The sequence below is a fragment of the Acinonyx jubatus genome, chromosome X, assembly GCF_027475565.1.
Source record: "Acinonyx jubatus isolate Ajub_Pintada_27869175 chromosome X, VMU_Ajub_asm_v1.0, whole genome shotgun sequence".
Lineage (NCBI taxonomy): Eukaryota > Metazoa > Chordata > Mammalia > Carnivora > Felidae > Acinonyx > Acinonyx jubatus.
The window spans coordinates 118,785,946-118,812,696 of NC_069389.1; the positions used below are offsets into that span (position 1 = coordinate 118,785,946).

At 43.5% G+C, this 26,751-nt stretch overlaps 1 protein-coding gene across 11 annotated transcripts in view; it reads left to right on the forward strand.

The window, feature by feature from the left end:
* The window catches only part of AFF2 (ALF transcription elongation factor 2), a 455,357-nt gene that overhangs the window by 283,420 nt on the left and 145,186 nt on the right, over positions 1-26,751 (forward strand). For 5 of the 11 annotated variants that reach the window (XM_027054786.2, XM_027054788.2, XM_027054787.2 and 2 more), the window contains one exon: positions 23,946-24,032. The exons of the other annotated variants lie outside the window; for them this stretch is intronic. In XM_027054786.2, the coding sequence (XP_026910587.1) occupies positions 23,946-24,032 (87 nt within the window). The remainder of the gene's footprint in view (positions 1-23,945; positions 24,033-26,751) is intronic. 11 annotated transcript variants of the gene reach the window in all.

Below are 26,751 nucleotides of genomic sequence, written 5' to 3' on the forward strand. Positions count from 1 at the left end.
ATATTTGCGCACTCTTTTCAGCCCAAGAGCATTGTCACTGGCTTATTAAAGACACGAGTCCTATTACTCCCATCAGAGATGAGACTGCTCTTGAGAAATCTACGCTTGCTCCTTTCATGGGACGGACATGGGTCAGGTACGGCAAATCTTTGCCCTCCTTAAAAGAAAGGTAACACAGCAAGCAACCTGTCTTCCTCGAGTCTCTACGGCAGTCGTGCTTTGCCAGCTGAAGTCAGGGGTCTTTTCTGAACTCCCAAAGGAATGTCGGACTCATTTCAACATCGCTGCCTAGTTTGCCGCAGGTGGAATCTCTCCTTAAGAGCAGCCCGGCCCTGGTGCCTGCGTGGCCCACATGGTGCCTGAGCGAGGGGAGCGGGGTGAACGAACACCTGGCAGAGGCTGGAGGAGCCACTTAGAGAGAACAACAGAATGTCGCTTAAACATGGAAAGAAAAGAAGCAGGTTGCCTTAATAAGCTCATAAAAGATAGCACCCTTTGAGAAAGTAACAAAAGTCCTTCTGTTCTTGAGAGAGAATCTAGGGAAACGTCTTTTTTTTTTTTTTTTGAAGGGCTCTAGATTGTATAGAATTTGGTTTTTTTTTTCAATGGCACCATTAATGAGTGGGCTTTCCTTTATTGAAGAATGGCATGTTTCATCACCCATGCTTAGAATAAAAATAAGCGTTTTGAAGTTCGTGTCCCAAATTTCATGACTAATTCTTCAATTTGTACAGACCACTCTATGTGGCACAACAGAGTGCTGGCTGGCCATTTTTGTTGTCATAGGTTCGTGTTCCTGTTTGTTTGAGACACTCTGTGTCCCCTTGCTGTCCATCTGCCTCCTTCTCGGGGGGTACCTTTTTCTCTCTTTCTCTTTCTCTTTCTCTTTCTCTTTCTCTTTCTCTTTCTCTTTCTCTTTCTCTTTCTCTTTCTCTCCTCCTCTTCCCGACACCCTGAGCGCTTTTCAGACAAGCTGAGCCAAGCGCAAAGTCATGTTCTCCCTCACTGAGGTCCAGCCGTGTGGACGAAGGGGACACAGGAGTAGGAAGAGCTGTTCCATCACTCTCTAGCTGTGTGGCTTTTCGATCTCTTCATGTAGTAACCGGGGCGCGGGGGGGGGGGGGAATTACTCACCCTCCCACCCCACCACCCACCTGCAGTGAGAGAATCTTTAAAGTGTGCACACGGTTTGCTCTCCCAACTGCCCCACCTCACTGATGCCCCCTTTTTGCCCTCTGTAGCCCGACAGACTTCTTTTATTAACCAACTAGAACACAGCTGGCCTCTCTCAGGCCCTCCGTCCCCAGGCAGTGGAAATACCTTTCCCTAATGCATTTTCTTAGAGCCTCATTTTCCAAAACGCCGTTTCAAATTCAAACCAGTTGGCTTCCTTTGAAAGTTCCTCTAACCATTTCTCTGATAATGGCCTTGGCTCTCCTTTATACCGATGCCTTCCACTTCTCTTTCTTTGTGCGCCTGGCTCTATGCTGTCTTGTAGGCCACCTCCTCGGGTCTTCCAGGGCTGACTCGACCGGATGGGATGACCTTAGGTTTCCCTAGCACATGACTGCCTTTGAAAGCACTTGAACCCCATTATCTTATTTTGATTATAGGAAACGTGGTGCAGGCCCTAATTATTTCGAGAAATTGAGGCCCGGAGAGGTTACAAATGATCTGTAGCAAGGGTGAAGCCAGTGTACGGCAGAAAGCAGAAATAGAACCTGGTCTTTGTTTTGAACTTCACCAAACTGTCAACCGCCCCATCACAGACCTACGGGGAGAATCTCTGGATTAAAAAAACAAAAAAAAAAAAACAAAAAACAAAAAAACAAAAAAACTGCCCCAGATGCTGGCTGACTTAGTTCTAGCAACTTTAAGAATATCAACAAACCAGTCTAGTTGGAGCAGGTCTCAGGAATTCCTTCTCTTTCTACCATTGTTGAGATGTTCAAATCGCACTTCAAATAATAAAATAATAACAGTAAAAACCCCCTGCCACTAATACAAAATCATATCAATGTGCCACTTCTAGGCAGAGTACTTGAGCACATTAAGTCATGTAGTTTTCACAACAGTCCTGAAAGATTACATTATTAGTCACATTTTGCAGAACAGGAATGAGTAGAACCTATCCGTTCATTCTGTTCCTATTGACGTACCTGAATCCATTCTGATTCCACGAGCCCCCGGCTCCTTTGTGATTAACGTGGTGATGGCATCGGCCACCGATTCATTTCAGCTTCTGCTCGTTCCATAAGTTGTGCAAATTCAATTATGCCAAAATAATTTTATGTAGTTTTTCAAACAGACCAGAATTCACCAGCCGACAGCCCCTTTCCTCCAACCACCCTCCTCCTGCAAAACAAGCCGTATAAATTCACTTGTCTTTGCTCCTTGACAAGTATATTATTGTGTATTATAAATTTTATAAATCAGAAACGTAAAGGCAACAACCTGTGCCGCACAGCCCGGACCGCGTCCCTGCTTCCGTCAGCATGCCATTTTCTCTTTAGAATCAAGCTACCCTCGAGTCCAAACAGAAATGAAAAAGAACAATAACTCTGGCCCTGATGGTGGTGTTTTGCAGTTACAATTCATCTATCATATGAGGGACTCCTAAGCTGCTCATATGTAATAATACGGGCAGCGGTAGCGGCTTCTTTTCTGGGCTCTGCGGGGTTTGATGGGTCCTAGAGTAATCATTTCTGGAAGAGTTAAGCCGAGGAGAGCAGCATGCACTAAATGCTAGCCAAGGATGGATGTTCAATGATTATTTGTTTTGCAGTAGCGTGATTTATTTGTTCCTTGCGAGAATTTACTTAAAAATATCAACAAACTATCAATTAAGTCCTTTCTCGAGTCAAAAACGCAGATAGAGCGCTTCTCTTAGATTTGACGCTGAACAGATTGTGTTTCCTAGCAAAGTACCTTCAGTAGTGGATAATTTCATAGTCTAACATCTGTAAGGGTAATTCACTGTTTATGACGAATGCTGAATTTGCTAGCTAAGATTTAGGGAACTTGATTTGATAAACTGTATCATCTTACAGATTTCTCCCTGCCATATGGATCAGGTTGGTAAACACCGACACGGGTACCTCTTTGGATTACGGCATGATCTGTGTTTACAGCATTCTAAATTACGGCAGTTCCACGTATTAGGCCTGTGTTTAAGTGTACAGTTTCAGCATGGAAAGATCTGACCAAATAATTACAGGATGACCGTGTACAGCACTTGCTAGTTTTTGCTTTGAAAGGGGAAACAAATGAAGAAGCCCATCTTAAGAATGAGAAAGAAATGGACCAGGGAGCAAAATTGGTCAATTATGTCTGAAAGGAAATTTGATTGTATTATCATAACTATGCACCATAATCAAGCACCTTTCAGTAGAATTTCTTTGATAAATTTAACCAATAATTAGGCAATTGATTTTATATCCTGTCAAATTAATGTATAAATAATGTTCAAATTGGCATCATGCAAACTACTTTCTGTATAGCTGCCTTAAATACTAATCCTTCCAGAATGTTTCAAAAGGCATCCATCCTATTCTGGTGTGGACTTTTAAAATTATAGTTTCTTGCAATAGTAATATAGTGTTCCATCCAAGAAAGACAACAATTGCTAAATGTAATTTAGACTATAATTAATGTTAACCTCAACGGAGTCAAATAAATGAACTAATGATCACACCCTCTGCTATTCTGATGACTAGCTCTTACCTAATGACATTGGGAAATATGTAAATTTGTCAGCAGGTGAAAATGCCCTTGACTGGGTAAATTATGTGGAGTATTACCTTTTCTGAAGCTAATTCAAAGCACTAATGGACTTAATGCGTAGCATGCATATGTGAGGTGAGCTCTGTGTGGGAGCAAATTCTCAAACACAAACCAACCCAGAAGAAAGATGCTAAATTTAATTATAACAACTATTACGCGAACAGTGTAGGTAAGCCATCCAGTGGGCTTCCACATGCTGCACTTAGAGCCTGTCAAGCAGTTTAAATATTTTCATGTGGAATCTGGGGGGTTGCAGCTAGTGTATGATGTGAATTTTAAATGATTATACAGACGTCATTGGGAAAATGAGTGTAACGTGAGTAACGAGGTGACTGGCCCAGGGAATCATGGGAACCTGTCAAACATGGGACATGTCAGGGAAGAGATGATGTCAAATGCCAGTAACTTAGCAACTCAGCATTTAGCTGTCCGGGGAGTGAGGAGCCCCTTTCAAATAACCGAGTCAATATAGGAGTCCCTGTATATGTTAGGTGTGCTATAAAAATCAGTCTGTTTTCTGACAACCTGTTTCTTTTTGTGAATATGGTGATTTATTATTTTCTAGTGAATTGAATGAAAGCAGGTGAGAATTTAAGCCACGTGTAGAATTTACACCTGCTTTCTGTATCTTGGGCGTACACAGAAGGTAATGAAACAGTGTATTGCTTTGCCAAAAAGCAGTCTAGGCTTATCTGAAAGAAGTAATAGCTTCCAACTGTTGTTTGAGAACCAGCCTTATTGTCCTGGCTGCGCTAGTCGGATCAGGCTGGCAAAAAAAAAAAAAAAAAAAAAAAAAAAAAGGAAGGCCGGGAGGTTAGCCATTGCATTTGCATCTGTGTAGAGGTACAACCAGCGTCTCTGGAAAATACGTTGAGAATGTAGTTTTGTAGCCTCTTCGAATCAATTTGGGGGACACCTTCCAGTTTGGGAGTGAAAGAATAGAGCAAGGCTTGCACCTCCTCCTGTTAAGCACCAATGGCACTGTGGACAATGAGAAAAAGAAATGTACACTCCATAACAAGACCTACATAAGCCTAAGTCACAACTTATTTTGTGAAGGTAAAACAGGGAAGAATCCAAAGGATGGTTCCCATGGTCATGAACCTGGAGCATAGCTGATGAAGCACCGCCTTTTAGGATAAATAGCACACCATCAAATGCAAAACCAACATGGGAATGATGGGGATGGGTGTGAAGGTTTGTAACGGAAGCTCCTGTGGACCAAGTCTGGAACATACCTATCTTGAAAAGTGGGAAAGGCAGGCTTGAATGAGAAGTTACATAACCAATGCACATTGGTGGGAAGCACTTTGTTGCTGAAGCAAGGCAGAGGAGTGAGATGCTGCTTTGTGAGCGGCCTGTAGGCCTGATGCCCCCAAAACATCCTGCAAACAACTGGTCCAAGAACTCTTCTCACCAAAAAAAATTAGTAATAATAAAAAAAAGGAACCACCATATGCAAAAATACCAAAAAAAAAAAAGAAGAAGAAGAGAAAAATGAACAAAATAATGTTGCTAGGGAACAAATTAAAACTATGACCAACACAGTGGCGTGAATTGTTAAAAAATGACGCAATTTTATCTAAAAGAAAAAAAAAAACAAAAGAGTCCAAGCAGTGACACAAGAGCTTAAAGATGCTGTTTTAAAAGTAGATAAATCAAGAGCTGCAAAGGAATGAATTCTAGACAGAAAATTATTAGAATTAGCACATTTAAGTTCTGGGTTTTTTTTCTGAAATAAAGGAGTAACAGCGATAGATGATTAGTTAGTTAACTTCACCAAGAAAAAGGAAAAAAACCCACAAATATGTAAAGGAAGGAAAAATAAAGAGTGATAACTTTTCAGATGCAGAGAAAATTAAAATAATTGTTAGTGGCAATTTACTAACCTCTGTGAAAGTAAATATAAGCATCTAGATGAGATGGACAATTTTTCTACTGAGATATAATTGACTGAAACTGTCTCCAGAAGAGAGAGAATCTAAATAGTATTATCACCATCAATGAAATGAAGATGAGTCTTACTCATTAATAAAATCATCAGTCCCAGACAAGGTTTCACAGGAAAATTAAACCAAACCACGAAGGAACAATATAACTCAATGGTTTCAGAACATAGAACAGAAAGAAAATATTGCCAAGTATTTTTTCAAAATTTTTTAATGTTTTTATTTATTTTTGAGACAGAGAGAGAGACAGAGCATGAGCAGGGGAGGGGCAGAGAGAGAGGGAAACACAGAATCCGAAGCGGGCTCCAGGCTCGGAGCTGTGGGCACAGAGCCCGACGCGGGGCTCGAACTCAAGGAGTGTGAGAGCATGACCTGAGCTGAAGTCGGACGCTAAACCGACTGAGCCACCCAGGTGCCCCTGCAAAGTATTTTTTTTTTTAGAAAAGCCAAGCTAGCACATAATATCGATGCCAAAATCTGACAAAAACAGCATACAGAAAAGAAAATTACAGAATAACATCACTTGTGAATATTGATGCAGATTTCCTCAATGAAATATGAATGGAATCAGACGGAACTTTAAAGGATGTGCACCACGACCAGGTAGCTTTTTTTCCAGGAAAGTAAAGCTGGTTCAATATTAAGAAATCCATGAATGCAATGCTAAACAATACTTGACAAAACACTTACACTGGATAAAATAGAAATAGGTGGAAACATCCTTAATGTGATAAAAATATAACCATCTCAACCCAAAAGCTAGTGTAACGTTTCACATAGAAGCTCTAAAAGCATTCTCATTGTAGTTGAGAAAAAAGACTAAACGTTCTTTATCACCATTATTATTTAATATTGTCCTGGAGGTTAGCCAAGGCAATTAAACAAGCTAAAGAAATAAGAGGCATTAAAATAGGAGGGAATGTGTAGCATGACTATTATTTTTAGATTATATATATATTGTTTTCCTGAAACCCCCGAAAGAATTAACCAAAAGCACTATTACAGACAATGTAACAATTCAGCAATATTTCAGTGTGCAAAATAAATATATAGAAACAGTCTTTACATGTAAGCAACCAACTGTAAGATATAATGGGCCAACAGACTCCATTTATATCTTGTGAATTCATTTAACAAGAAATGTGCCAGAAGCTATACGAATACACTAAGTCACTATGAGAGACACCAAAGAACATTTAAAGAAATGGAAAGGCATATTCTTCTTGGGTTCGAAGATGGTATCACAAACATTTCTATTCTCCTCAAGTTAATCTTGGCTTCTGACCCCACACCACACAACAATATGGTTTCCGGATGCATTAAAGGTTAAAAACAAAACCAGAAAATGCTTGAAGTAAATGTGGGAGAATTTGATAATTTTTTATTTCCAGCCCAGGTCTCCTGATGAGCCAGCCCGTGCTGGTTGGAGGTAGTCAAGGGAACATTGAGAGGTTTGAGGAGATTGGAGAAGGTTTGAAATGGTCACTGAAAGGGAGAGAGGGGGCTACCCAAGGGATGCTATTAGTAAGATGATGAGATAGTGTCAAGGTTCCAATCTGTAGATTGTGTAAATTTCTCCAGCAGTGCTTACTTAGCTCGTTACCCAGAGACCACTGACCGATGGGTCAAGGGCAGTCTGGAGGCCCCAGAGAGGTGAAATAAATTGTCCCAAAGCACATAATCATATAGCCACCAAGAGGATGAAACAGGATTGGAACTCAGGTTGACCTGGATTGAATGTAGACACTAATAACAACGTCAAATGCTCGCACAGCAGTTGTTTGTACCTAGCCCTTTTCTAAGGATTTTACATATAGTTAGTCATGTAATCACCCTGCTGATGCCAGGAAGCAAGTGCTGTTAGCATCCCCACCGATACAGATAATGAAATGGAAGAACTTTGAGCTTGAGTGACTTTCCAAGTTCAACAGTTAGCCAGTGGCAGAAGCAAGATCTCAACCCAGGCAGCCTGGCTTCAGAGTCCATGCTGTTAACCATTATGCATTCTGTCTTTCACCATGAGGATACAGGGCTGAAGAAAGAGGTTTTAAGTTATCACTACAGGCCTCAGCTCCTAACCCAGCTGAGAGTGATGAGGCTAGGCAAGATTGCTAATAATACCATGTGCCAGAATCAAGAAATCAAGCCTACCGGATGGACCAGATCCAAGAAAATGAAGTTTCATGGTGGCATATCAATATGGTAATGCACTCTAGTCCACCAATGTTTAGATAAGAAAAAGTTCAGCGGTAACATGTATTACTGCTCAAAAATGGTCCTGTGCAAGTATCTAGAGCAGGGTTCGGCAAACTTTTCCTGTGAAGGGTGAGATTGTAAGTGTATTTGGCTTTTTAGGCCTTTTGGTCTCTGTCTCAATGGCTCAACTCTGTTGTTCTAGCATGAAAACATCCATAGACAGTGTGTAAAAATAATGCTTGTGACTGTGTTCTCATAAAACTTTATTTACAAAAACAGGCAGTGGGCCAGAATTAGCCTGTGAGAGCTAATTTGCCAAACCCTGATCTAGAACTAAGAAAGGGATAGATCTGCTCTGCTCAGTTCTACTTAGACCACACTTGGCATGTGGTATGGATTTCTGGCCAGCACATTTTTTTGAAAAATTACATTCAGTAAAATTTACCTTGTTTTTTTGTTGCATCCCTATGAATTTTAATGAATGTATGGATTCCTGTAACCACCACCTTTAATGGAATACAAAACAATTCCAATTTTCCAAAGAATTCCTTTATATTCCCCTTCTGCAGTGGCTCTCCTCCCTACCCTCACCCCCTAGCAACCACTGATCTGTTGTCTGTCCCTACATCGTGTTGCCTTTCCCAGAACACCATATATAAACAGAATCATATAGTACGTAATCTTGCCATAGTGATTCTCTCACTCAGCATATGCCTTTGAAATTCATTCAGGTTGTTGTGTTTAGAAATCATTCATTCCTTTCTATTCCTGAGTAAGATTCCGTTACATGGATCCTTCACAATTTGTTTATCCATTCATCCATTAAAGAACATTTGGGTCGTTTCTAGCTCTTTGGTGATTATAAATAATGTTGCTGTTAATAATCATGTACAGATTTTTGTGTGATTGTATGTCTTTATTTGTCTTGGATAGGTACCTAGGAGTTGGGTTGCTGTGGGTCAAGTGTATGTTTAACTTTAAAAAGGGCTGAATTGTTTTCCAGAGTGGTGTACTATTTTGCATTCACGCCAGCAATTTTTTTATTTAAGCCTTTTTAATAAGTATGTAATGGTATGGGTGCCTGGATAGCTCAGTCGGTTAAGCGTCTGACTTCGGCTCAGGTCATGATCTTGCAGTCCATGAGGTCAAGCCCCACGTCTGGCTCTGCGCTGACAGTTCAGATCCTGGAACCTGCTTTGGATTCTGTGTCTCCCTCTCTGCCCCTTCTCCACTCGTGCTCTGTCTCTCTGTCTCTGTCTCTCTCTCTCTCAAAAATAAATTATAAAAAAAACATTAAAAAATGAAAAAAATAAGTATGTAATGGTATATCATGGTGGTTTTAAACTGCATTTCCCAAATGACTGATGATGTTGAGCATCTTTTCATGTGCTTATTTTCATTTTTCTCTGTCTTCTTTGATGAATTGTCCACTCAAATCTGTTGCCCATTTTAAAAATCAGATTGTTACCTTATTGTTGAATTTTCAAGGTTCTGTATATGCATTGGATATAAGTTTTTGGTCAGATATGTGCTTTACAAATATTTTCTTCCAGACTGTGGGTTGTCTTTCCATTTCCTTGATGGTGTCCTTCTAAGAGCAAAAGTTCTTAATTTGCTAACATCCAATATATCAGGTTTTTTCTCTTAGGGATTATGATTTTGGTGTTGAGTCTAAGAACTTGTTGACTAACCCAGGATCATCCACATTTTCTCCTGTGTTTTGTTCTAGGAATTTTAGAGTTTTATGCTTTATATTTAGGTCTTTGATCTGCTTTGAATTAATTTTGGTATGTGTTGTGAGGTGTAGGTTGAAGCTTATGGCTCATTGTGCTCTAGCACCATTTGTTGAAAAGACTATCTTTCTCTATTGGATTGACTTCGCATTTTTATAAAAAGTAGATTGACCTTATTTATGTGGTTCTATTTCTGTGTTCTTTAGTCTTTTCCATTGGTCCATGTCCCTGGCCTTTACCCCAAACCGTAATGTCTTGATTACTGTAGCTTTATAGCAAGTCTTAAAATTAGGATAATGCGAATCTTCCAACTTCATCCTTTTTCTAAAATGATTTCGCTATTCTAGTTTCCTTTTCTTTCCACATGAATTTACAGAGAATCCTGCTTGAATGCTAGTTAGGGTGCGTTGTATCTATACAGTTGAATTTACCTTGGGGCATCTTTTCAGTCACGAACACGGTGTTCCTCTACATTTATTTAGCTTGGCCACCCCATTTTTAGAGGGACGTTGATAATCTGTCATTCCATTTTGGGAAACCACGCTACGGGGGAAATCCAAACCCCTAGAAAAACTACATGAACAAAGCCATTCATTACAACATTATTTCCAATAACAAAGAATGCTGCTATGTGTCCAACCGTAGATGGATAGTTAAGCAAATTCTGATTTCTACACTCAGAAAAATAACCAGTCATTAAAAAAGATGGCTTTGAGGATGATGTAGCGATATGGGGGGAAAAAAATCAAAACCTTACAAAATACTGTTAAGCGAAATAACTAGACTATAACATTTTATGTACTTACTTTTTATAGCTATGTAAAGATGTGAATAAAAAGAAACTAAAGGAAAATACGCTGAAATAATAAGTTTATTTTGTTAGAGTGACAGGATTATGGGTGAGGGTTTTTTTTTTCCTTTTCTAACTTCTGTCAATTTCTAAAATTTATGTGTCTTCCATAACAAATCTCAAGAGGTACGCTGCTGAACTGAAATGCATTTAGCAAAGGGTAGGCAGGATAGTGAGTGCATTCAGAATCAGAATGGCCGAAGAGCCAGGCTAACCGAAAGAAGATTGAACTAGAAGAGGAAGCAGGCCACAGCTGCTGAGGGACTTCCAGTGTGGGAGCGAGGCTCAAGGGTGGATTTAGGCGAGGAGGCCTCATATGGTGGAACACAACCCCTGAGGGGCAGTTCTAAAGGGATAAGTATCTGAGCAGTAAAAGGAAGAACGTTCTAGGGAGACCTCATGGTTAAGGGAGTAGAGCTTGGCTCTTCTCACCTGCGGAGCATTCTTGGGTAACTTAGCCATTCTGGATCTCATTTACAAAACTGGGATAATAGTGTGTAATTTTCAGGATTAGTGGGAGGATTGCATGGGCCGGGGTGTGCTAAGGCCCTAGAACCGTGCTTGGAACACTGGGTAAATGTTAGGTGCCTACCTTGCCTGTCGCCGCTTTTCTTCCATTCTCCACAGACGTCCTTTCCCCTGGGATCGCTCTTCTCTGAAGCCCTAACTGTCCACATGAAATGAATCTCTCTCTCCTTCCTCTGGGTCCCCTCACCACCTTTGCTGCATCTGCACTTGTCACTTGTGCCTCTCATGGCATAACGTGAGGCTCCTTAGATCAGAGGCTGTGTCCAGTTGGCCTAGCCCAGAAGCCCCTCCACTCCCACATGTTCATGAAGGTGACGAGTGTGGGTGGATAATAAAGTGCATAGAGGTAGGTGTTTGTCATGTGACTTCAGTTTGTAGAGGAACGGTTAAAGAAAATGGTCTCACAGTATCATGCCCACCCTTGGTAAAGTAATAGTATGTTTTCCATGAAGTTAATAAGCAGATAATAGTGTTTGGTAAGTAGAATAGTTATACGAATATTAGGCATTGTAATGACTGCATTTCTTATTTCTTCAAATAATGTATTGAGCATTACTTTTTGTGCTAGGTTTTTCCATTGCCAAGTATTACTTAATACCTTTGCTCTAACCCATTTTTAATATTGCTCCTCAAAGTCCAATAAGGTTGGCATTACCGCTTTAAGCAAGGCATCAATGAAAAGCAAAGGTGGAGGCCCCATATGCTACTATAATCGGAGAGAGCTGATCCGAATCTCTTAAATAATGTTAAAGGGGCTGATTTGGTACCATTCACTGTGTTTATTATCATCGTGGTCACAAGAAAGATGCCTCCATGACATGTGTCTTTTTTCCTCCAGAGGGAGTTTTCTAGACTTTGTTTTATGGCTGAAAACCGGTATGTTGCTTCCATTAGACACTCAGCCTCACAGCAAAGATTGTGTCAAAATGGCGCACTTCCCCCAAATCTTCCATTCCTGGGATGATCATGCTAACACAAGCCAACTCATCCAGCTCTCCCCTGGCAACATGCTTATTAGAATTTGCCAGATCACAAAATACAGATCAAAGGCTCATCTAAAGCTATGGCAGATAAAAGCATCCCGGCTACCTGGGCCTCTGGTAGTTTTCTCTTCAGTCCCTTCCAGCTTCTTGGAACCTGTTAAGGGCTGGAGAAAACCCGAGGAGCTTGTCCGCCCTCAAATCTTGCAACCTCTTTCCTGTTCTTTAGCCCAAGAGCTGCTAGCACAGCCTCACACACCTAGCACTTTTGATACCAAAGTCAATGGTGGTCCGTGTCACTTAGCAAAGACCACAGAGCCCCTTGACTAGTCTCTGAACCATTATGGGCTTCGGGTTTTCCACCTGTAAAATCAAAGCATTGACGATTTTGCTCTGCCCAGTACAGTAACAGTAGCCACATGTGGCTGGTTACTGAAGTTTAAATTAGTTAAATTATAATAGAAGTTCACATCCTCAGTCCGTTAGGTGCATGAGGGTACATGAGACCCTGGAAGGGCCCTTTCCAGAAAAATGATACTATAAAAACCCTGCACCTGATTTGTATTCACCCTTCCCTCTCTTTCACTCCCTCTTTCCTGCCCTCTTCAGCTTTTTCAGAAGATCCATTACTTCGTACAGGAGGTGGCTCCCTACACCTTGATCTAATACAATTCCAGGGACCCTAGATCCAGATGATTAACCTTAAAGTGGCCTAAGTCCTGTGAAGACATTCGTTGGATTCTGTGTTAGTGACAAGGCTTACTTTCTTGTCTATGCCATCCAGGCTGTGTGATGCACACATGACAATGAATTGGGAAACTAGCATGAGCGAGGGCAGTGGTTTCAAAACACTTATAAAGTAGCTCCTAAAACCACTGAGATATGGTTGGCCTGCAGAAGGGGGACAACGTCTGGTTCCTGCTGCGTGTTCGACAATGTTCCCGTTGAGAGAGACCATCCTGGAGCACAGTGGTGGCCAAAGCCCAGAGTGCAAAGCCACCACCTGGACAGAGGTCCTTCACCCGCCATGTGCTGGCTGTGTGACTTTGTGCCAGAGGTTGCTCTTGTGTGAGATGCGGCTTATCTGTGAAATGAGAACAATGGGAATGATTTTCCTGGATCCGTGAGCGGACGAGACACGGTGACATAAATGAAACATTGAAATATCCAGGGAATTCTCACCACTAAATCCTTGCAAACTTCTAGTGGATTTAATGGTGACTCTTATTTTTTTTTTAACGTTTATTCATTTTTGAGAGACAGAGAGAGACAGAGCGCAAGCGTGGGTGGGTCAGAGAGAGAGGGAAACAGGCTCCAGGCTCTGAGCTGTCAACACAGAGCCCAACACGGGGCTTGAACTCACAAACTGCAAGATCATGACCTGACCCGAAGTCGGACGCTTAAACCGACCAAGCCACCCAGGCACCCCTGGCTGAATTGTCATTCAGCAATTCCAAGTATTCTCAAAGTGTGACTTTGAAGTCTGTGTTTCAACCCCTCACAGACTCTAGTCTGGTTTAGCTGAGGAGTTTAAATTGCCCCTGCGATGGTTTTCCTAATTATTAAATATATGAGCTCCTTTTACATCTTTAATACAGGACATTTTTTTTTCTTTTTCGTTTTTGACCACTGCATGGTTCATAAGGCACTTTGCAGCTTTTCAAATTGTTACATGTGTTTAATTAGCCTAGAGACCCTGCCATGTTGATTTCTGTCAGCTGCATAACAGCCTCTGTGGGTAGCTTGCAAATCCCTGTCCGGGATTGTTTTTAATGATTTTGCACATTTCTTTTCTTTTTGAAAGCAAATGAAGGGCAGACTAGATGAGCAGGAGTCAGTGGCGGGACGGCTGTGGCGGGAGGAGGGGGTGTTTGGGTGCTGTTGTGCTGGGGAGAAGCACGTGACTGGAGCCCAGTAGAAAATCACTGGTTGACGACTGGCGTTCGGACAGGAGTTGATTACACCCCATGATCTGAAGCCCAGGCCCGAGACAGGCAGGTTTGTGAGGGAGCGTCCTTCATGTGCATTTATTTACCACAAGCTCAATGTGACATTTGCTCACTGGAACCTTTCCAGCAAAGGGTTTGACATTATTCTCCTTGGATCTTCTCTATGGTACTTGCCAAAATTTATAGCAAGGAGGAAATGTATTGATCTGGTTACCCCAAGAGATGGTATAGGCTGAAACAGATAGAGTTAAAGAGGATTTAGAGACATCCATGGACAGTGGACTCTTACAAGATCGTTGAACAAAGCTTGGCGGGGCTGGGGGGAGTTGGATGGGGTCCCTTTCTCATGGTGTGCCTCAAAGATGTCAATGGGAAACTCTTAATAAAAAGACACTTTGATAATAGACTGTAACTGTGATTGCCACCTTTTTATTTAAAAAAAAAAAAACCCACCAAAACATGACTAGGTGATGAAATGCAAGAATCAGGTTGGATTTCTGTGTAGCAAATACTTAGTATATAGTATCTCTGTGTTCTGATTTCCAAAGAGGTATCACATGTCAGTAGCTACTTCTAGCTTATGCTGTGTGGCAAGTAGCTGTTTTCACCAAGGCAGAGAAGGACCAGCCTTCCTGATTTTCACCCAGGACTGAAGCTTTATAGCCTGCCTCTGGGGCAAGGTTTTATGTCCACACTGCCCGGCCCCTCGAGTGTTCATACTGAGTTTAGAATGTTCTCTTTCTCCATTAGCCAGACATCCCTTTAGAAAAAGATACGGCTGTCACTTGTGCTGCTTCTTTGCCACTCTTAATATGGAATAAAGAAGCTATTTACTTCCCATTATTTGAAGTAATTGCAGAAAGAAACTAATCTGGAGAGAGGAGTGACTGTCCAGGCAGTGAAGAAGACGCAGCCTGTTAGGGGCTTGGAATATTCTGAGGGGGCTTTCTGAATCAATTTCACTGAGGCGTGGTTTTGATGTTGTTAAATTCAGGCGACTGCGGAGTTTGATGCCTCTGTTGGCTTATTTTTATTTTTATTGGGGAGAGTGTGTTGATGGGGGAGGAGGGCCTGGTGTACCACAGCTAGACCAACACCTTATGATCAATTTGTTAGTTAATTTCACGTGAATGGGGCAAATCAGTTCTCTTTCATCCCCCCTGGCGCTGTGATTCTGTGAGTCTAAGATGGAAATAGCTGTTTCAGAGGAAAGACAATTCCATGCAAATCATATTGGCTGGAGTTTCAACTGTATTAGTGGCCCGATGCCTTATTTTTCCTGAGCTCAGAAATAATGAGAGAGCAAAGCTACGGCCAAGTTGTTCACTGGAGGGCTCTTTCCATGAAAATAGATATTACTTCTTTTTTTTCCTCAGCAATTGAGCCTTTGTTCCTTCTAAAAGCAGTTGTCATGAACTCCTCATTACCATTTTTTCTTAATGTGATAAGTGTAAACTACAAGAAAGCTATCATGTTCGAAGAGCTATGGCAGCCTTTAGAAAGGAACACTGACGCCTGGCATAAGTCTTTAAAAAGGCTTAGACTGGGGATTGCAACAAATGTATCCTCTTGCCTCCCTGTGCCTGGACTTGTCTTTTACTTACAGCAGAATCCGTGTTGCTACATCTGCAATCTCTGTCTGTCCCGCAATGTGAGATCAGCAAATGTCTTGGGTGATTTCTGGAACGTGGTAGCAAGTCGATAGCAAAACTGTTTCTTTTCTTTTTTTTTTTTTAATTCAACTCTGACAGGTTTATTTTAGCTCTACTTTTGAATGGTAACTAATAATTGTTATCTTATACCCATTCTAATTATGAATACTCTGGCCACCTAGAGCCAGCCGCAACCCTGTACCTGGACCTGCTCCAGCTACCCGGCTCTTACGTACGTTGCAGAGAGCAAAACCATAATAATGTTTTTTGGATGAATGAAATTAAATGTAGATCATTAAAGATGGTGTTGGGGGAGCAGCCAATGAAAGTATATAAATTTTGTCAAATTGGTTTAGCTGACCTGGAGGTAAAGGAGCATATTAGAGCTTAGCCATAAAGAATTCTTTCATTAGGCGCTCCCAGGTAGCTCGCTCAGTTGGGCGTCCGACTTCAGCTCAGGTCATGATCTTGCAGTTTGTGAGTTCGAGCCCTGCGTCAGGCTCTGTGCTGACAGCTCGGAGCCTGACCCTATTTCCAATTCTGTGTCTCCCTCTCTCTCTGCCCCTCCTCTGCTCACACTCTGTCTTTGTCAAAAATAAAGAAACATTAAAAAGAATTTAAAAACAGAATTCTTTCATGTTATGATGATAGCATGTGTCATGCTATCCGGTGAAGTTGCTTGGGAAAAAAATGGCTATAATATTATATTATAGTTTAATTTTTTTAAGGTTTACTTATTTTTGAGAGGGGGTGAGAGAGAGAGAGAGAGAGAGAGAGAGAGACAGGGTGTGAGCAGGGGAGGGGCAGACAGAGAGGGAGACACAGAATCCAAAGCAGGCTCCAGGCTCCGAGCTGTCAGCACAGAGGCCGATGAGGGTCTCAAACTCAAAACCTCGAGATCGTGACCTGAGCTGAAGTCGGTTGCTTAACCGACTGAGCCACTCAGGTGCCCCTGGAATTAGGTCCTTTTAAAATAGAACCCTGGTTGGGGGGGGGGAGGGGCGGGCAGGATGAAGGCAGCAGTCTAAGGTGCACCTTGTGCATGTATACTCCTGGGGCCGATGGAGAAAATTTCCAGATTCCCTGAAACAACTGCTGGCCCTAAAGAGCTTTAAATAAAGCAGTCAGTTATTTATTTGAAGACAAAAATACTGTCAGGATTTTTTATAACATGTCAATGAAATCATAACTTAGTGTTAGAAACTTTTAAAACAATTAGCCTTTTTCTTACTTTTTTTTTTTCCTGGTGGATTGCATGATGTGTTGGCCTATTGTTGGGAAGTAATGTTTCGTATGACAGTTGAATTTATGCTTCTTCCCTACCAGCACTTGCATAGAAATCAGAGATGCAGTCTCAGGAGACTGTCTTAAGACCATTCGAAAGAGAAGAGTATCCATTCAGTTTCATGGAACAGCATTTTGACCACTTGAGAGGCTTGGCAGGAGCATCAGCGATCAAGCCCAGAAAAGCCCACCGTTGTTGGACTTTCCAAGAGCTGAGCAAACAGACGAATTGGGCTGTTAGCTGTCTCACCGCGAGCCAGAAGGCCCTCCACAGCCCTCCTTCCCCACCGTCCCTGGGACAGTGATGGACTTCCTTAGCCAGTGTGCTCAGCCGTGTTTGCATGTCACATAAAACAACAACAATAACAGCAAAGCCTGCTCTTTCAGATTCAGTTTTGCATCATAAATATCCTCGGCTGTACCGAGATGAAGAATACGATCAAAGGTTCACGGAAGGCGGTGCGGTTGGTCCTTAACCTCCCTCCCCTGCCTCTCTAGGAATCCCTTTTCTAGTACCCTGGGCACAGGCCCCCTTGCCTTTAGAGATGCGCCCCCATTGCCTTCTAAAGCAGCAGGCTCCATGGTTGAAAAGGCCACATGAATGGAAAATCTTGTATAGTTTGAACTAACATTGGTTCCCCGGTAACTTCTCCCTACAGGACATAGTCCTAACCTCTTGGTCCACAAAGCGGGTTGCAAATCTCTCCCATATGAGAGCCCTTAGGCTCTCTCATATTTGAATGCACTTCTCAGAACTTCCCTCTTCTATAGACTAAATGTTCTCTTTAAAAATGGTTTTTTTAATGTTTGTTTATTTTTGAGAGAGAGAGCGTGAGAGGCAGAGGGACAGAGAGAGAAGGAGTCACAGAATCCGAAGCAGGCTCCAGGGTCTGAGCGCTCAGCACAGAGCCCAACTCGGGGCTCGAACTCAGGAGTGTAAGATCGTGACCTGAGCTGAAGTCGGACGCTTAAGCGACTGAGCCACCCAGGCGCCCCCTAGATGTTCTCTCTTAAAGTGCATTTATACCTGTAATGAGCTTTCCAAGCTCTTACAGTTCTAGCAGTCATCCCTGTTAAGAGAGCGCAGTATTCCCAGGCTCCTGCTGAAATGAGCCATCCAGGATGGCGGTCTGTTTCAGATGTGGCCTGTCCCATACAGCGTACTATTGTGTGCAATCAACGATCGTCTTCTGCACTGGAGGCAGCATACTTACCTTAATATCACCTGTGTTGGCATTGGTTCTTTTGGCTGCTGAATCCCCTCAAGTTTGCTTCGGGTCAACTAAAATCCTTGCATTTTCATCCCATGAATCACAGCTAAGTCAGGTGGGCTTTCTCATTCTGCAATTTTACACTTGGTTTGCAGAACATCATTGCAGTTTTCATTTACCTCTGTTAAAATTCATCTTATTGGCTTCAGGCCAGGTTTGCAACGTGTTTCTGAATTTTGATATTCACAGTTCAGTGTCACCTACAGTTTTGGTAAGCACACATGTTGTATGTCCTTAAGTTGTTGATTAAATGAGATAGTGCTTCTGAGTATCTCTGTCAATCAGAAGGCCCAATAACAAGTAAGGCATTATTATCATTAAAACTGGTAAACAAGGAAGGACCACGAATGGCAGAGCCTTAGGAAATGCCTCTGGAGGCTGCCTTCTAGGTTGACCTTATTTACTCAACAATTTGTGTAAGTTTATTCAGCTTAGGGCATGTTAATGTGCCTTGCACATCTCCATCCTTAGCTGTAGGAGTTCTGTGTGAGGTTTGGTAAATGCCTCGGTGGGTCCAAGATCTACTGTGGCAATCCAGTCTTACAACTAGGTCCTCATTTCCCAGGTGGTATCGATGTGCTAGATTGTGGCCTGGTCAGGGTTAAATACGCCCTTGAACCCGAAGTAAGCGGGATATTTTGTAGGAGCATCTTTAGGAGAAAACAGTCTGGGAAACACAGTGTCTATCCTGGGAGGGCCCAGAGGGGAGGGGGAGAGAGAGAGAGAGAGAGAGAGAGAGAGAGAGAGAGACCAGTAGCTCTTCCCCTGCACCCTCCTTCCTCGCATGGGTACTTTTACGACCCTGGCCAAAGGGCTCCAGCCTCCAGTCCTTGTCCTCCCAGGGCCTGCCGGGAAGGAGAGCCGGCCAGGAGGAGCAGGTGCACGTCTCTGCAGGGGCTGCCTGCTGGGAGGCCACACTGGGAGTGGCAGCGTGTGCGGACTCCTCTCCCGGCTGAGTGCTGGCCTCTCTCCGGGGGCCCACCCCACGGCCCGCCTCAGCCCCGTGGCCCATTTCCTACCGAACAGCCCCACTGCTGCTACAGGTGTCTGTGCGGATACTCTCCCTGCCTGGCTTCCCTCAGCCAGTTAGCAAGCGACAGCGGATTGAGGACTGAGGAATGGTTTGGCTGCTGTTCTCCCAAGGCCCAGTTCCATGGACAGGCCCTGCCAGGGACACCAAGGGCCCTTGACCCTTATTGCCTGGCCACCCTGATGCCTAACTCCACCTCAGCCCCCATTTCTGCCTCTTCAGAGAGCTGCTGGGGCTCATGGATACAAAGGTTCTAAATCATTCATTCAAACAAATTAGGTTTTCTGGTAAATTATTAACATCCCCTTACCCCCCCCCACCGCCACACCCCCCACACACACACACGTGGTTTTGCTCAGGAGGAAGGGGGGCACTTTGGCTAAAGAAGCAGATTTGACTCTCCAGTGAACATACCTCATTCGCCTGGTCGGGGCACATGGGCTGAGCTCACGAGTCTCAAGTTTACATTCATTTTGGAGAAAAGGGGGTGCCGATGTTCCTGCATCCCGAGGCCCCGGAGGCATGGCAGACTGCGCAGTGTATATGTTTACTATCCTATTACACTTCCTGGAATGAAAAACAGAAGGAAAAGTATCCCCTCCCCCAGTGGAAGTTGGAGTCCAAGGTCATTTCAGTCCAGGCCTCTGTAAAAATCAACTCCGGCCTGATTTCGTGGCTTCGTCTATTCAGTCGTACTTGTAATTTAAAAGCATTCAGCTGTTCCCACTTACTGGTACTTCCCAAGCTACACTTCTGTTCTTAGCATTTCAGCAAGGGGAAGGGGGAAGGTGGACAGAGCCCCTCTCATCTGGAGCCGCGGATGGAGCCTGAACTACTCATCTGCTGGGCTCATGCTGGCAATGCTCTAGCTCTGCTCACAGGCCAAGTTGCCATGAACCTTGCCTTTGACACCGTGTGCTTCCCGTAACCTTGCACACGCATTAGCTCCCTTTCTCCTGTGGCCCGGAGCGGGCAAGCAACTTGACCGGGCTCACTCGGGTAGCTTTTGGCCAAACTCAGACATGAGTTAAGCTCTCCTTACTCTTCGTCCAGGGGTCTTTTAGGGATCTTTCTGATTCTAGCAACAACAACAATGAGATATGTGAGATCCCACCTTTTATTCATTAAGATGGTTATCTGAAAAACGAATCATCTCTTCAGTTAACTCTTCGAGGTAAGGACCTGAATATTTATGTTATGCTTTTTAACCTAAATATACACACTCAGGAGCGCACACACACGTACGTGTGTGCACACGGCTCGCGAGGTGGTTAGCACATCCAGCAGCATGAGCCCTTCTGAGGAAGGTTCTTGACTTTGTATCCTTTCTAGATCCAGTGACTAATGCATAATGACTACGCAGTACAAGTTAGTAGAGCAAAATGCGGGGAATTCACCAAGCAGACCCCGCCATTTACTAATTGTGTGGCCTTGGACAAGTCACGTCACCTCTTTGTGTCTCCAAAGGAGTATGATAGTGACCCCTGCCTCTTTAGTTTGTAGTACCAAAAGACCGAGTGTGGGAAATAAGCATCTGGTGCACGGTAAGCGCTTGGTGAATCTTGGTATGGTTATTATTCTTCTTATCAATTCGGTTATGATTCTTATTATTAATCCATGCATAGAAACTGTAGATGCTAATAACAGCATCTCATATTAACCAGGTACCACGTACCAGGCACTGGAGATACGAAGTTGAATAAGACAAGGCTTGGGACAACATCCTAGTTATTACAAATAACGGCCAGTCGGACAGCTCCGTGTTAGATGAGTATGGGATGCATTTGAAATTAGGAGAGTCTGGAATCCAGACCATCTTCTGCTCCTCAGCCAGTGGCACACCCAGCTTGTGTGTCTAAGTCCAGCAAAGTGATTCTACCCACAAGTTGTTTTGGATCCGTTAGCGTCTTAGCCATTAGCCATCGTACGGATAATATGGTGAGAAAATCATTGGTGGAAAATTGGGCCTTTTCTGATTTTGCTGGGTTTGACTGTGAAGTCTTCAGATCACATTAATTTAAGCATCTGCCCCATTGTTAGAAATTACATAGAATGCTCTGTTGCCTGTGAAACCTATTCTTTGTCCAATACTGAAAGATAAAAACGTCATTGCTTACTTAGTTCTTTCTCCATTAACTTAACCATGTTAGTCGACTTTACAATAACAGTCAACCTATCTGGTGTAGTGGAAAGGATGTGTGCTTTGGAGTCCCCAGCATTCACTTACCACTGCCCAATGGGAAGATGAGTCCCTGCTTCATTTCTTTCTTGGGGAGGATCAAAGGCGTTACAGAGCAGCTTCATGCGCGTGCGTGTCTGTGTGTGCGTGTGAGATTTTTGTTGTTAGTGGAGGAGTGACGCTTGGTGTTAAGCCTGGGTGGTCAGCACTGGAGCCTGATGAATAGGTAGGCTTAGGACAGTTGGATAAGGGTGCACGGGTGTTCTTATCTTGGGAATAGCAAGAACATAAAAATAGATTAATATCCTTCGAGTGTGAATGAAAAGGATGACAGTGGAAAATCTGCTGTGAGCTCTCCACACCTTACGGGTCTAACTCATTTTGAGAAGTGAAAGAGCTTGCTCCAACGTTCCTTGCTGAAGATATCCTTTCAGGAAATTATATTCCTTTCAACTGCATCCTCCCTACCTTAATCAAATGCATCGGTGGTAATATGCAGTAGGCTTGCCGTTTCATGAAATCTCGCGTTTCAAATACAGAGAATCAGTTTTACTCGATGGTGCACTCTGGGGGTAATTCGATATCATCCGATTCCACCATCGAGTAAATTCAGATGACCTGGGAGAGAAGGTACATCTCTGAGGAGGGAGTTCATCCTTCCAGGCATATGAAACACCTTTTAATAAGCCCAGAGGCACACCTCTAAAGCCAGTGCTGGAAAGGGAAATAACTAAGCCTCTCATTGATTGAGGCATACTCCCCAGTTGCCGATAAGAGACAACACTTCTATTCCCAGGCTAGGGCTTACTGCCCCTTCGTTAGCTCGGGCCAAATTAGGACCTGTATCTTGTAAATGGAACTAATTTTGGAGAAGACCAGCCTTAATCAGGAAAAATAAAAAAACACATCTAAAATTTAAAAGAAATCATTCAGTAACTAGAACTCAACTTTAAACTGTTGTCACACAGAGTTACTTTGGACCAGTTTTGATGAATGCATAAACAGCATTTGTCAGGAACGTGATCAATTGCATACAAATGCACAACTCAAAACCACTTGAAGATAGTCTCTCTCTTAAGTAGGTTAAGCATCCCCTCTAAATCTTGTATGCATCTTTAATGTCCTTAGCGCCTCCTGTTAAATAGTGCGAGGTAGAACCCAATCTGTGTCAGCCCTTGTCTGAATCGTACTTACAAATTCGGCTTCAGCGCTGCACTGTGAATGAACCTGTGAAGTATCTCCTTGCATTACCGCTCTTCATACATCAAAGACTCTTTTTGAACTGGGTAATTATAGAAGAAAAAAAAAACATGTTTTAGTGCTACCTGAGAGTTCTTATTAATATTACCTTTGAAATGACTAATTATGTTACCCATAAAGATTGGGGGAAAGTATTATGTAACTGACTCATTAAAAAAGGCCTTTCATAAACTTTGATCCTCTCTGCTCCTCCCCAAAGCTCTCCTTTCTTTCCATTATGGCACTGATTTTTATGTTGGATGTTTATATACCAAAATGTCTGATGAATACAACACACGCGGGTGCCCTCCCGTTTCACAAACTTTGTCATCGCTGGTGCCGGGATGTGAAGCATGTGATTTAATTATCCTTCCTCTTTGGGTACAGTGTGTCGGCCACGAGCCCTATGACTCCAGTAAGATTTGAACAGCAACTCTTTTCAAACCGAGTGTTTGAAGGCATCGGGAAGGTGCCCCTGCTGATAGCGGAGAGCGGGAGCCCGAGAAGCTCCTCCTACTCTGGAGACTTGGACTCGCAGACACCCTGTGGGTACGGCTAGGCGGAACGGTGCCGCCAATCTCACAGGAACCTTCTCGAGGAATGAGAAAGAATTCTCCTCGGCTGCCTCTTCTTTGCCTGGGAAAAGCAACGGCGTGTGCCCAATCTGTGTCCAGAATGCAGGTAGCGACAGTGCTGCCCTCCCCCTGAGCTGCCAGATCACACCCGCTGCAGGAGACCGGGAGTGAGAAGAGCCCCAGGCAATCAGGAGTCCTTCCTGGGAGCACCTCAGATAGTTGACAGAATGCAGAACTCAAGCCTTAGAAGAAAAGTTGAAGGTTCCCAACGAATGAATGAACAAGCTGCAAATGTCTCAGACTAGAGAAGAGGCGACACCAGGGGACAGGGTTGCTGTCTTCCAGCAGCTGAGGGCTTGTCATGCGAAGGAAGAGGGGACATGTTCTGTGCAGTTGCAAAGTACCATCCGTAGGTAGAAGCCCCTGGGAGACAGGCGTTTGGCTCACGACCAGGAAGAATAGTGTGATCGAGCTGTGTCACGTGGGACAGGCAGCATCAAGCGTTAGTGAGCTCCCTGTCACTGGCACTGTGCAAGTGGGTGTTGGATGGCCCTGCGTGTCACAGGTAGGCTTCAAGCACCGGTATGGGGCAGGGGGAATGGAGTGGATGAATTTCAGTTCCCCTGAAAACAACCAGGCCGACTAAGTCAGTAAGTATTTATAAAGGGCCCTGCTATATTGAGTGCCAAGAAGGTATTTGATTTTCTCAATGCCCCAAAATAAAGTTGCTTTGTTTTTCCTCACCAGGAGATGACCCATTCCTGGCCTGCTCCTCTCACTGCCATGCATACTTCTGGAAACTCTGAGAAGAACACACTTTCCATCCCAGGACAGGTCAATTCTCTTCCTTCCTCCATTTTCCTTTATCTTAGTTTAATTGTACCGGTCTTCCAGTTGGATCCTTAAAAATAAAAGTGGCCTTGGTGCTCTGGTGCCCTATAATCTAGACTTCCTCTTGCCCCTTGGGATGTTGATAGAAATCTTGTTTTTACCGGGAGTCTCCAGGACCATATACCCCCAGACACTGGCTTGTGTGGTGTACTACCTAGAGCACAGCCACTGTCCACATAGATGATGTAGCAGCAACATCAAAGACTTTAAAAAAAATTTTTTTTAATGTTTATTTACTTTTGAGAGAGAGAGGATGAGGGGCAGAGAGAGGGAGACACAGAATCCGAAGCAGGCTCCAGGCTCTGAGCTGTCAGCACAGAGCCCGAGGCGGGGCTCGAACCCACAAACTGTGAGATCATAACCTGAGCCAAAGTCGGACGCTCAGCCGACTGAGCGACCCAGGTGCCCCCATCCAAGACTTTTTAATCAAAAAAAAAAAACAAAAACCAAAAACCAAAAACCTATCCTCTTCACCCTAATGGATCGATTTTCAATTTTGTATATCACCTTCCAGTCCTTGCGCACAAGCACACAGATCTTTACACGCCAACACATCATATTGACAGAACTTCTCTTACAGTGCTATTGTCAAATGTTTCATTTTTTCCCCTCACCTGCCCCCAGTAAGAATTTTCTCTCGCCATCAGTTTCTAAAATGCCTAAGTAACCATGGCTATTCTAATAGCACACTTTAAAAGAAAAAGTAATGTCTTTCTCCCGTCCTTCCTTCCGTCCAATTAACCATCCATTCATCCATCCATCCATTTATTCAGAAACCATTTTCTGAGGACATACAACAGACTTAAAGTTAGGGGTGAAGAAAAACCCTCTACATGTTATGAGCTAAATGACAAAACAATGTAGAAAATGTCTTCATAGAGAATGAAAGGTTCCGAGAACCACTTTCAGGGGCAGAGAAGGGCCCAAGAGAAGAACACTCTATGCGGAAGAACAGGACGGGCAGAGGCACGGCGAGATGAGGGGTCACGGTGCGATCCATGCTGGCATGGTCTCGAGGGGCTGGCTCAGAGTCGTGTGATGGGAGGCGGACAGAGACGAACCCCCGGCCAGCAAGTGCATCTCTGTGAAAGACCCCAAGTGCCAGCCAAGGAGTGTAGACTCCGAAACCTAGTCAGATCCTTCAGTGTTTAGGGCCATGAGTTCAACAATAACATTGGCCTAAACTGCGTTCAGTTATCCCCTCCCACCTGAGAAAGGGGTCAGAAGTAAGTGAGCAGCAACCCTCTCTGTCCGTGTCCGGTGTGTGTCATCCCCTCCTGTAAACCCTCCTTAGGCCGCCCTGGACTGGCGTCCTCCTCCCTAGCATCCTGGCCAAGGGATCAGCTGAGCCGCTTCGGACGTTGAATCCAACGCACTGATACAGCAATTGCATTGTTTTCAGCTGCGTTCTCCAATTTTAGAGATAATCCGTGCAAGTTGCAATTTTGACATTTACCAGTGTATACAATAGAACCGGTTGTTTAAATGGGCTTTTGTAGTAAGTGCACAATTTGGAATCAGGAGCGATTCTCATTTTCTGCCAATTATCTGTGCTCCCATTGACCCCATGATAAAGGTAGAAGCGACTGGGATAAAATGGTGAGACCGGGACGGCTACACACCCACTCTTGTTTCACTTGGTTCCTGCCAAAACATTGGTCTGAAAGAAAAGTACATTTTAAATAACGGTAATGCCATCAACGACATAATGCCTGTGACATGCCTTGCCGCGTTCTAAGCAGATAATATCTAGTAAATGATTCATTCCTTCATACCCAAAGAGATTGGTAATTTGACTCTCCCTAATACACAGAGGAGGAAACTGAGGCACAGAGTAACGTAATGTGCCCCGAATGACCCAGCTAGTCAATCAGGGAACCAGCCTTTAGATTCAGGTGTTCTGGTGATGTGTTTATTACACAGATTTACAGATGCCTCGGTTTAAATTTCATCTTCCAAAACACGGACACATACAGTAAAAACATGTGACTGGGGTGAGCCCCCTTTCCTCAGTGCTTGCACCGGAACTAGGTGACAGCACCCTCCCAGAAAGCATCTATTTCGTACACACGTGATAGAGTTTGCACAGCTGTACAGGTTCTGTCTTATTTGCCTTCGGAGCTACAGACGTGGCTGCTTTTAATCCTGGCTCTGCCGGTTGCTGGCGAAGTGGTCCCATTCAAGTTCTTCTGAGCCTCAGTTTCCCCATCTGTACCATCTGAGTGGAGGTGTGTGCACATGCGCACACGTGTGGGTGCGTGCTGTATCCTCCCACTGGATTTTTCGGGTCAAAGAGTCTGTGACTCTGCAAACTTACAAAAGCAGACACCGTTTAAAATTCCCAACTTACTGAAGTTTACTTATCCATCCCCAATTGAAAGTGCCGTGTTTTTTCAGAGAGAATGGAAAAAACTCACAAGGAAGGGAATACCTTGCTCAGCAGAAGTGAGGGAGCTAATAGTGTCCTCAGGGGAAGTTCAGTCAAGGCTTCGTGGAGGTAATCAAACTCCAGACAGAGGCTGGCACTCTACAACCTGTGGGCTTTTAGGTTTTTTAAACGGTTAGGATTTTCAAAAGAAAAAAAATGTGAATATTGTTACGAGTATTAGGAGTTACGTGAATGATGTGAAATAACACGGGTGATATGAATTCAAATTTCAGT